At 40.9% G+C, this 12,888-nt stretch overlaps 1 protein-coding gene across 1 annotated transcript; it reads right to left on the minus strand.

Moving 5' to 3' along the window:
• Positions 1-7,275: 7,275 nt before the first annotated feature.
• Positions 7,276-8,259, minus strand: LOC138883564 (uncharacterized). Its single transcript, XM_070164259.1, has one exon. It carries the CDS (start codon positions 8,257-8,259, stop codon positions 7,276-7,278), a length of 984 nt encoding a protein of 327 aa, XP_070020360.1.
• Between the last annotated feature and the right edge of the window lie 4,629 nt (positions 8,260-12,888).

A 12,888-nucleotide genomic window follows, 5' to 3' on the forward strand; every position in this document is an offset into this window, starting at 1 on the left:
GATAGTCCCCGCATTTCTTAGAATAAGGTGATAAGAAACAATTTGAACCTCAATTTTCCCGAGCCTCTTATGATGACGTCATGCCCGTGACGTAAGTGCTTGAAGTGATCGGAAATATTATGTCAGCACGCTTTCCCAAAACATCAAATGCGCGCCAGCACTGGTCGACCACTAGCACCGCCGAACCGTCGTCGCCTTTCTATAAATATGAGGCTACTCTGTTGAACAAAGAGTTGTACTCATTTCATCTTCATTTACTTCGATTCATTCCCTTCTTTATTTCTTTCTCTAATCATCTATTTCCATGGTTCGAACCTGCGACCATGGCAACAACTTTACCAGTTACGCCAAGGCTCCCCTTTTAAAAGCTTCGATTCGAAACAACGAGAGAAGGGCGCAGAATCCTTCCCACATCAGAAAATATATGAACTTCACCCTGTTGCTCATCTTTTTTAACTTCAACCTGGTGTGGCACTTCATTCCTTTTGCATTCCATGGAGTGAGGTGACACTATCATCTACTAACTTTTGCATCCTACACCGGTACAACGTCCCAAGAATGAATATTCTTGGATCGTTGCTCATGCATCTTGCAACCCTTTTTTGGTTTTTCTTGTGATAGAAGGTGAAGCTACATCTTCTTGTCTTCCCTTTTGGTCTTATTCTTTTGCCGCTCTTTTTTAACGGACTATGGCCTAAAATTTTAACAGAATGCTCAACACCCACTGCTGGAATATAGTTACATTTATCGAGGGTTTTCTGCCCTAAACTTCTTCAAACATACAAACATTTCCAAGGATCAAAATGGGGTTCCCGGGAAGGAGGTTCCCGAAGATGCCGCTCTCGAGGACGTGGCTCTAAAATTAGATTAGGTTTTTGGCTTTTGTTTTTTTGCTTTTTTGTTCTTGTGTAAGGATGTTGTAAATATATTTTGTAACCATCTCTTAGAAATATAAAAGGATCTCTTTGTCTCATTTTTGGCTCGTGTTGAATTCCATTCCGTCTTTATTTGTGAAAAATTTGATTGCATAACTTTAGTGATTAGTCCGAGTACCAGACTTAGAACATAATGAACCCTTAGGTTTTTAATCGATCAATATAATACCCCTTAAGGTTTTTGTTAATCCTCGAGCTAAGCTTAAATTGATTTGATGCGAGCTCGGGACATCGGGATTCCTGAGTCCGAGTTGAGTGAGAGCAAGGTTTCGAATTTGAAATAAAGTTAGCCCTTAGACTTCGTAAACAATACCCGAGTGAGAATTTTCTCAAAATCGGGTAGCCCTTGGGCTTAATAGTCGAGTGAGCACTTGCTCGAACTCGAAATAAAGCTGTCCATTAGACTTTTTTATAGTCCCCGAGTGAGAATTTTCTCAAACTCGGGTAGCCCTTGGGCTTAGTAGTCAACTGAGCGCTTGCTCAAACTCGAAATAGGTCGATAAGAAGCGAGTTAATCTTCGATGCCTTGATCCTGATGCCAATCTCGTGATGTCAGTGGCTGAAGTGACTGAAAGGTTGTTTTTCGTGCGATTCCTAAAGTCAATAATTGGAGGTGACTGTTGGTTGGCTTTTTGGTTTCCTCAGTACGCTTAAATGGCCTCTATAAATAGATCAACTTCACAATCATGCAAACTTTATTCTCATATTGTTCTCAAAGTCCTATTAGCTCTTTCAAGTTCCCTGAATTCTCCCCTTTCTTCTATTAGCTCTTACTTTATTACCAACATTCTCTATTTTCTTTGATTTATGCATTATAATGGCTAAGACCTCTAAATCGGTTCCCCAAGAAAAAGCTTCTTCATCTTCTCGACCGACCAAGAGTAAAGCGGTAGTGCCCCCTTGTATTGAGGAGTGCATTCCCCCACCATGTGAAATAATATCCGATTTTAAGATCGAGAAACCTGTATCGACACCAGGCTGATGCGAGCCATGTCTCAATATGTCTGTTTGATAACTAAGGACGAGCTCGTACAAGTAAAGAAGGACGACAAGTGGGAGAATAAAGAAGTAGTGATCCCTTCCCCCGAGGAGGATATCACTACATATAAAGTGGGGTACTTAAGCGTGTATATCAAGTAACGCTAGTTCAAATCTACCCTTCATTTTGGCGAATCGTTCATTTGATCAGGTTCTTTTCGAGTCAGGTCGAGGGGATGTGTTATACCCTCAACCATTTAATCTGACTGTATAGTCCTCTACTTTATTGCAGTGGCTTGATAAAACTGCAATACCGATCCTTGAAATCTCTCTTCTCTAGTATTGATGAGGATAAAGACTGAGGGTGGATGAGCCGGTTTGTCCGAGTCAGGACCTCCGACCTGATTCCTGTTGATTAGATGTCATTCCCCAAATAGTGGAAAATGAAACGTAAGTACATAGTAAGTTTATACATTGCTTTCTCGTCCTTTTCTCGGCTTTAACTTTTCCCTTGATCTAACACCTTTCCGATGGCGCAGCTACTGCTTGGTTTCCTGGTGCGATCCCGGACCTTAAAGGTTGGGTCCGAAAACTAGCTTCCGCTTCCTCGTATTCGGAGCGTTGATGGCGAGATTTGGCCAAGGGCCGATGAGAGGCTAAAAATCATGTTGAGTTTTCTTGTTTGTTCACTTGTATTTCTTTGGTGGAATACTTACTTCGTTTTTGTGCAGGTCTTGGAGACGCCGTTATTATGCGGCCGGCCACGGCTGGTGAAGAAGAGATCCTAAAGCCTCCTAAAGAAAAGAAAAGAAAAAGGGGGTCGCTTGCAAATCCCTCGAAACCCAAGAAAAGTGCGGTTCGAAAGTCCAAGGCCGATACAGTGGCCCTATCTCCGGAAATGGTCCAACACCTTCGGGATCAAGAGGAAGAAGAAGATGACAACTGCCTGTTGGTAGCTCGTAAAAGAGGAAATACTAGTGCTTCAAAGTCTGTCGAACCAGTGGTGGCTAATGCGGTTCATTCTAGAGCCGAAGAGATCTCCGAGGGGATTTCAAGCAAAGTCCCCGAGCCATCGGGCAGTAAAAATGCACCTCACCTTGGAGGCCATTTGGAGGGCGAGGGCGAGGGTGAGGGGCCCGATCCCGATCCCTTTCAAATAGAAGAGAATGCCCCGAGTGGATCACTTGGGGTAATCATTGTGGATGACTCTCCGCCTGGTCCCGAGTTCTCCAAGGGGAAAATTCGAGATGCTCAGAACATGAGATCTTCTGAAGTGGGGGCGAGCCACGAAGGGCATGACATTTTTCGAGAATGCCTCGCAGGGATTGAATATGGCCCCGACCCAGATGATTCTTTTATCTTTTATGAGGCTCATCGGCTCTTCAAACAAGTGAGTTTTTTGTCTTTTTGGATTACACCTACGCTTTGTTTTTGCTATTTTTAGTCTAACTTTCCCCCTTTTTATGAAGGTTGTGGTGCTCCATAACAGGGCATTTTCCAAGTCTCGATCTAATCTTGCTCGATGTGAGGCTGAGCTTAAGAAAATCTCGAAAAAGATGGACAGTCTTAAAACTATTTATGTCAAGAAAGAGGAGGAAATCAGCGGTCTTCGAGCCGAATTGGCAAAGGCTTGCCAGCAACGAAACAAGCTTACTGAAAAGGTAATATTCCCTCTGAAGCTTTGTTATGGGCCTGCCCGATCAGGCTTCTAACACTTCCACTTTGCAGTTTCAACAAAAGAGGGAGCTGGTGGAGCAACTTCGTGAAGAGCTCAAGATGAAGGAGGCCGACACCCTAGGGTGGAGGCAAGGCATGGACATTCTTGCCTCCGAGAAAGAAACTCTTCGGGAGTAGCTGGCTTCACTCGAACGACAGCTTCAAAGTGTTAAGGAGGAGAACCTGGCTCAAGGCCGCAAAATTAAAGAGCTTAAAGTTGAGTCCGTTGTTGAGCTGGCCAAGGCCAAATCTGATGTTGAGGCAATTATATCTTTGTATCGAGCCGACACTGAAGCAGCTAATGCTCGTGCAAAGGAGATCTCTTTTGTGGCTGAAGTTAAGTTATCAAGTGCACTCGACCACGCTAAGCGACAGTCCCGGAGGGTAACCCTCGGGGAGGTACATGCTCACGACTTCGATCTCTCAACCGATATTGAAAGAGTGAAGATTTTGGAAGAAAAGGCTGCCACTCTGCTTTTTGATGAGGATGATTCAGCCAGTGGCTCTGAGAGTGGAGGGGACGAAGACGAAGTCCCTGATGGTTAGGCTCTCGAAGATGCGGCTCCTGAAGATGCATCTGCTAAAGATGTGACCTCGAAGTAGTTTTAGGTTTCCTTATTTTGTTTTCATGTTTTTGTGTAAGGACCCCTCGTGGGTGTATATAAATATCTTTTGGAAATACAAAGGAACTCTTTGTTTCAACCTTGGCTTGTGATGAATCCCATTTTGTCTTTATTTATGGATAATTCAATTGTACAACCCAAATAATTGGTTTGAGTATTGGTTTGAACTTAGAACATACTGGACCCTTAGGTCTTTATCGATAGATATAATAATCCTCGAGCTAAGTTTAAATCGATTTGATGTAAGCTCGGGATATCGTGACTCTTGAGTCCGAGTTGAGTGAGAACAGGGTCTCGAAATCTATATGTATTGGCCCTCAGGCTCTTGTAGTTTGGCCCTTAAGCTCTTTTAGTTCGGCCCTTAGGCTCTTTAAGTTGGGCCAATTCGGCCTCTAGAATGGCTATATAATTTTTTCCTCTTTTCAGCTAAAAGACTTAGTAAATTTTTTGCATGTCTTAGCATGTGGTTTTCTGTATCCATTTGGGTTTGTCGAAAGTTTGACGTATCAAAACCTTATTAGTAATTAGTTTGTGTAAACATAATCGAATACCTCTTGAGGTTTTTTGGAAGGCTGATATTTATCAAAGCCTTTAAATTATTCGAGGGCTGAATTTATCGAAAGCCCTTTATATTTTGCTTTTGCTAAGGGTAGCCTAATTTAACCGATTAATTTAAAGTGTTTGAAGGCCTTTAATTTATGGCGAAAGTCAGACGTCTCCGAGATGCATTATTTTGGTCGTAGCCTTTTACACGACCATAGTCTTTAATATGACCGTAGCCTTCGGGTATGTCACTTGGACTTGTTTCCCGATAACTTTTCAAACTTATTTGAAAAGTTAGTCCCCGAGTATATTAGCCTTGGCCTTTGTTTTGGGGGATGCCTCTTTGAAGTTTTATGAGTCCGAGTTTTTGGTGACTCGGATGCATTGACTGTCGATGACAGTCCCCGAGTATTCGGGGGTGCTTTTATGCTTTGGCTCTTGAGCAGTTTCCCGTAGGATTTTAAGTGTAGAGCTCGTATAATAGTAGACTTCTTTGAGACACAAAGTGTTTTTGATATAAATAGAATGATTCTTCAAATAATTGATACATGTGTACATGTTTTTCCGTCAGGACTCGACTATTTTGTGTGGACACAGCTCATCTGATCGTTTGGCCCATTACAAAGTTTTCCTATCGAGGCCCTATTAGGCGTGAAGTATTTTTTCTTGAAAATATAACCTCCGAGGGTGATTCCCCCCAGTATTCGAGGTTGATTTAAAAGAATCTTTGGATATTGTTGAGTTCTCCTTAGATAGCACATAATTGTTGCCTCATTAAAAACCTTGCCGATAAAATCCATTTGGGACAAAATCCGATCTAAGGGAAAAAGAGTGCAACACATGCTTTAAAACTTAAGGCCTTCGTGTAAAAAAGGTGTCTTCGAGATCGCTTACCTTCGATAGCTTTGAGCGAAAATCTCTAATAAGTTAGTTTTGAACTCAAATGGACAAAGGATAAAGTCATACCTTAGCAGTAGTATCGTTTCACCTTCCATTGTGCTAAGTTTTTTAGATCCTTTACCGACAACTCTGAGGACTCGGTACAGAGCTTCCCAATTCAGCCTAGTTTCCCTTCATTAGGGTCTCGAGTATTGAGGGTGACCTTTCGTAGAACTAAGTCCCCGATTCCAAACTGTCGAAGGTTGGCCCTTATATTGTAGTATCTTTCGATCCTTTACTTCTGCGCGGTCATCCGAACAAGTGATGCTTCTCGCTTTTCATCTAATAACTTGAGGCTAACATTCATGGTTTCGTGATTTGACTCCTCCAATGCATGTCAAAGCCTGGCGCTGGATTCTCCGACCTCAACGGGGATGAGGGTTTCGGAACCATATACTAGAGAAAACGGGGTGGCCCCCATGCTAGACTTCGATGTTGTCCGATATGTCCAAGGGACCCTAGGTGAAACTTCTCTCCATTTTCCCTTTGCATCGTCTAACCTTTCCTTCATGTTTTGAATGATAGTTTTGTTTGTTGACTCGGCCTGTCCATTTCTAGTCGGGTGGTACGGTGTTGATAAAATCCTATTTAGTTCATATGCTTCGAGGAACTCCGTTACCTTGCTGCCAATGAATTACTTTCCATTATCACATACAATCTCGACAGGTATCCTGAATCGGCATATGATGTGGTCCCAGATAAAGTCAATAACTTCTTTTTCTCGGATCTTCTCAAAGGCTTGCGCTTCCACCCACTTTGAAAAATAATCAGCCATAAACAAAATAAATTCAGTTTTACCTGGGGCCGTTGGTATGTAGCTCATGCATTATTTAGCCTAAAGGGCATTACGTTGTAGCAATAAGTTCCGAATTTAGTAATAAACGAAGCCTTTTCCTGGTCCTCCGGGTTCATCTAAATCTGATTGTACCCGGAGTAGGCATCGAGAAAAGTTAGGGTCTCGTGGCCAGCCGTGGCATCGATCATACGATCAATGTTTGGCAAGGGGAAAGAATATTTTGGACATGCTTTATTCAAGTCCTTATAATCTAGGCACATTCTAAGTTTGTTTCCTTTTTAGGAATTATAACTACGTTGGCTAACCACTCGGGGTACTTTACCTCCCGAATAGATCCTATTTTAAGAAGTTTGGTTACCTCGTCTTTTATGAAAGCATGCTTTACCTCGGGTTGAGGCCTCCTTTTTTGCTTCATTAGTTTGAACCTGGGATTGGTGCTTAGCTGATGCGTGGTGATTTCCGGCGGAATTCCCGTCATATCTAAATGGGACCAAGCAAAGCAATCTATATTATCAATAAGAAATTAAATGAGTTTTTTCCTGAGTTCGGGGGTCAATCCTGTTCCCAGGTATAACTTTCTCTCGGGCATGTATTCAATCAAAATGACATGTTCCAGCTCCTTGATAGTTGATTTGGTTGCATCAGGTTCTTCGAGAACGACAAAGGTTCGAAGAGTAAGGCAATCCTCGTCTTCGTCTTCGATTACCTGTTGTTCCGACTCCATCGAGGCTGGAGGTGGTGATCGCTATTTGGTTGTCTGCTTACCCTTGGTGCTCGATTTCTCCGAGGTCAAAGGCTCTACTATCGGCACCACTTCCTCGATTGCAAACATCTCTTTTGCAGCATGTTGCTCTCCATAGACCGTTTTCGCTCCTTCTTCTGTTGAGAATTTCATTATCTGGTGAAGAGTTGAAGGCACTGCCCTCATGTTGTGTATACATGGTCTCCCAAGGAGTGCGTTATACCTCATGTCACCTTCAATTACATGGAATCTAGTGTCTTGTATGGTCCCAGCTATGTTTACTGGCAAGACAATCTCTCCCTTTGTTGTTTCGCTTGCCATGTTGAAGCCATTCAGGACCCGAGGTGCAGGTACAATTTGATCTTGTAGGCCGAGTTGTTCCACGACCCTCGATCTGATTATGTTTGTAGAGCTACCTGGATCCACTAAAACACATTTAACTTGGATTTTATTTAAAATGATAGAGATTACTAGTGCGTATTTGTGAGGCTGAGATATGCCTTCTGTTTCCTCATCAAAGAACGATAAGACGTCCTCGGGCACATAGGTCCGAGTCCATTTTTCTCTGGTGATTGATACTTTGGTGCATTTGAATACAGGTCGTTGAGGGACATCAACTCCGCCAATGATCATGTGGATTACATGTTGTGGTTCTTCTTGTTCATTTTTCCTTGCATCTCTCTCCCTAAAGTGATTCTTAGCCCGATCACTTAGGAATTCTCGAAGGTGGCCCTCGTTAAACAAATGATCCACTTCTTCCCTTAACTGTCTGCAATCTTCTGTTCGATGACCATGTGTGCCATGATACTTGCACATCAAGTTCGAGTTTCTTTGAGAAGGATCGATCTGTATAGGTCTGGGCCACTTGGTGTACTTGATTCTCCCAATAGCTGAGACAATCCCCGATGCATCTATGCTGAAGTTATACTTTGATAATCGAGGAGCCTCTATGGGGTCGGTATGTTTATCGAACCCGCTCTTGCTCATGAGTCCCCAGGAACTTTGTCCTCGATCGTTTCTCTGATCACTTCGAGGAGTGTTATGGCTCGGGCTGCTGTTTCTTCGATCGGCATATGGTTGATACCATTCCTTGTTAAATCTTGATTCCCGGTATGTGTCCCTCGGGGTCTTGGATGCGAATCTGTTAGGATGAATCTGAACCCGAGGGGGCTCCCAACTGGTCGTCCTCGACCCTGATTTTTGACTGGTAATGATTGTGCACATCCGACCATGTCACAGCTGGATATTTGATCAAGTTCTGCTTTAATTGTCGGGACACAATCGAGTTTCTTTCATTCAAACCCTACATGAAAGCTTGTATTGCCCAGTCATCGGAGACTGGTGGTAATTCCATTCTTTCCATATGAAACCTGGACACGAACTCCCTTAACATCTCGTTGTTCCTTTGTTTTATTGAAGACATCCGATTTTCTCGTGGCCACCTTTATGGCCCCGGCGTTTGCTTTCACAAAGGCATCTGCTAACATACCAAATGAATCAATAGATTTAGGAGCTAAGTTGTGATACCAAATCATATCTCCTTTTGATAGTGTTTCCCCAAACTTTTTCAACAACACTGACTCGATTTCATCGTCATTCAAATCATTCCCTTTGATCCCGCAAGTGTATGAAGTAATATGCTTGTTGGAATCGTTTGTTCCGTTATATTTGGGTATATCAGGCATGCAAAATTTCTTAGGAATGGGCATCGGAGCTGCGCTCTAAGGGAATGGTTTTTGTATGAACTTTTTGGCATCCAGACCTTTCAAAACTGGAGGTGCCCCCGGTATCTGGTTTATACGGGAGTTATAAGTTTCTACCTTCTTATCATTGTCTTTAATTTTCTTTTCTCCGGACTCGATCCTCTTAGTAAGCTCTTCGAGCATCCTCATAATGGTGGGGTCAGTCCCTAAATTATTTCCGTTCGGCCTCTCCGGTTAATGCTGCACTGTGGGCCGGTCCCGCGGTCTTAACGGGCCTCACGGTCCTGGTGGGCCGGTCGTGGTGGTTTCTTTAAGCCCGTGACGGGCTGGTCTTGTTTGGTAAGCCCACGAGCCCGGGACCGTTTAGCCCGGGACCGGCCGGCGGGCCTGGTCGGGGCCCAGCGGGCCTAACAGCTATAATTTAATTTTTTTTAAAAAACAGCCCAACGACCATATTTAAAAAGTAGTCGTTTGGGGCTTTTTTTGACCGTTTGGTAGTTTAGAAAATGGCCATTTGACCCCCAAACTTTATTTTAACCCCAAATTTTATATAATTACACTTTTTCCCATTTCTCAACTATAAATACCCCCTCATTCTTTCATTTTTATTCACCAATTCATCAATATCTCTCAATCTCTCTACTACAATTACTTAATCTATTGTTGAAATTTCGTGAAAAATTGTGAAGTTGTTGAATTGAAGTTTTCAAGTGTTCAACGATTTTCAATTTTCAAGAAGTTGTTCGGCAATCCGGTAAACTCGTTTCAACTCTTACGTTTTAAGAATATGGCCTTAGAGAAAGAAAGGTTCCTAAACCTTGCCCGACTAGATGGAATTGTATGTACGAAAGTTTAGTAGTTGCATATGAATATAGAAACCCAATTAATGCAACGTTTAATTCTCGGGTAGGTGGTGAGGATGATGATGAAATGCTTACTACTCAAGATTGGACGAATGTTAAAATTCTTTTAGATTTTTTAGAACATTTTCAAATTGCTACAAATGCATTTTCTGGGCAATATTATCCTACTATTTCAAACTGTTTAGTTTATATTGCAGCACTATCTGATTTGTTTGTTGAATTTGGTGAGGGTGGGGACATTTATGAACTTGCTATAAATGAAATGAAACAAAAGTTTAAAAAATATTTTTTTCCTATCCCTCCTATTTATGGTCTTGCTGCAATGCTAAATCCTACAATGAAATTGGGAGGTCCTCATTTTTGGTATTCAAATATTTATAAGGCTTTAGATCTTTCAAATGAGGAAATTGCTACACTTGCAGATGCAAAAGCTTCAATTAAAATTAATGCTCAAACAGTTTATAATGCTTATCAACTTGCCTTAGAGCATGCTAGGCCAACTATTCCAACCCCTACTTCGTCTAGCTCACAATCGTCTAAAAGAGTTGCGGGCTTAAAAGCTCTTAAATCTTGGACGGAGTTCAGGGGTTCTCAAGGTGATAATTATGATGAAACTTCACATCTAAATGAGCTTCAAGTTTATTTGTCTCAGGGACTTGAAAAGGAGAATCCAGACGGCTCTTTTGATCTTTTGGAATGGTGGAAGGCAAGGGAAAAACATTTTCCGGTTCTTGCAAGGATGGCTCGGGATATTTTATCAATTCAAGCTTCAACTGTTGCATCAGAGAGCGCTTTCAGTCAAGCAAGACTGCAAATAGGTGATCATAGAGCGTCTATGAGGGATAGCTTGGAAAAATCAGTACTGTTTAGAGATTGGATCCGCTCGGAAAGAAGAAACTTTGGAATTGCAGAAGCACAACCGGCGATAGATGAAGCTTATGAAGAAATGATAGCGGAACTTGCGGAGGATTCGGCTTCGCCCGGAAGTGGTGATGAACAAGCTTCTTTTCCACCACCACCAACGCAACCTCCTCCGAACCTTGAAGGATTTATGAGATTTGTTAGAGATAATACATAGACTAATATGTAACTTGTATTTTGGCACATCTTCCTTAGTTTTTTTTCCTTCTAATGGTGGTATTAGTACCTTGTTGTGCTCATTCCATTGGGGGAAGGATGACTAAGAAAGATATGCCATTTTTGGTAATAAAATTTATTGCTTCTACCCTTGAATATCTTTTCGCAATATTTCTTTGTCTTTACTTAGAATTATTTATAAGCTACAATATATACATAACATACAATATATACTACAAGAAAATATATAAGAGAATATATATACATAAGATACAATATATATACTACAAGAAAATATATAAGAGAATATATATACATAAGATACAATATATATACTACAAGACAATATATTATGCGAATATATATACATAAGATACAATATATATACTACAAGAAAATATATAAGAGAATATATATACATAAGATACAATATATATACTACAAGACAATATATTATGCATGACAATTTAGTGTTTTACTATTGTTTTGTTATTTTTCTTTTTCGTCAAGCACTTTAATAATTAGATCTACATATATACTACATATATATTTTTAATATAGCCATGATACTACAATAAATTGCCTTAAAAAAAAAAAAACCCCGCTAGGCCCGCGAAGCCCACGAGCCCGGCCCGTTAAGCCCAGGACCATATGGGCTTAGGCCCGTCACGGGCCGGTTCCACCCGTTGAGCCCACGAAGCCCGGGACCGCCAGAGCCCAGGCCCACGAAGGCTCGGGCCCGGCCGAGAATACAGCACTATCTCTGGTGCTGGTTCAGCATGTCGAGCACTTTCATGTTCAGCTATGCTCGGAGTCTTATTCTGATTTTGAAGTTGAGCGATGACATTTTGCTGAGCTTGCTCGAATATCACTTGGAGGCTGATTGCCCCATCTCCCATTCCTCGTGCTCCTTGGCCACCAGATCGGGCTTCCCCGCGTTCATTCCCTACGGGGTCTGTGCCTGAATCCGCGTTTAGAACATTATGTGAATTGATGTCAACTGGCTCCATATTTGGTACTTCCTCAAGGTTTATTGGTGGTACACCGACCCCTATACTGTTATTTTCTCCAAGACCTTCATTGTCATGAACATGTGCGTTTTGTGTACTAGACATGTTTCAGCCTGAGAATAAAAAAATCTTGACAAGAAAAAGTGCAAAAACAACGTGTGTAACGAGAATTAGTAAAGAAATAATCACTATTATCTTTAGTCCCACGGTGGACGCCAAACTATTTACCTCGAAAATACGAGTAACAGTTAAATTTGATTTGGAGTTTTAAAAATATGTGATTTAGTTCAATACCAATTAATAATCAAGAAGTAAGAAGTAGAAATGAAAGAGACAAGCGAATCAAACCAATGTTACTCAGCTGCAGTGACCTCGAGCTTAGTGACCTTGAGGTAAGCTTAGGATAATAAGAACAATTAAGTGTAGACATGTGATTTTTGACCCTCCCCAAGATTTTACACATTTTAGTGTTAAATATTTAGTTTAGGTATAATATCGCTACTTTAACTAATTTTGACTCTTTTACTTTATTTTGTCACAAAAATAAAAATTACAAAAAATATTTTCTTTTATTTAGCTAATTGATATTTTATCTAGTTACTTTTTAGTTTATGTACCTTTCATAAAATTAAAAAAATACAAATATAGTACCTTTTTTTATCTTTCTATAATTTTGAAAATACAAAAATATAGTTTCATGTTTTAATATAGTTTAGTTTAGTTTAATTTATTAGAATTAGTTTTTGCATTGTGTAGTATTTTTATCTTATATTAAATGGAGTTAACTAAGGTTTTGGACCACAATTTTAAGAGTCTTAGAGCCCAATTTTAAGACCCAATTCGAACTTAGCCCATAAATCCAAGCTCAATACCTAATACCCATTAAGCTAACCCTAAAAATCTTTAAGACTCTTCTTCTTAACAAAATAAACAACCTAGAGAACCTAAAAAAATCAGCCGTTC

Source organism: Nicotiana sylvestris, chromosome 12 (assembly GCF_000393655.2).
Source record: "Nicotiana sylvestris chromosome 12, ASM39365v2, whole genome shotgun sequence".
Lineage (NCBI taxonomy): Eukaryota > Viridiplantae > Streptophyta > Magnoliopsida > Solanales > Solanaceae > Nicotiana > Nicotiana sylvestris.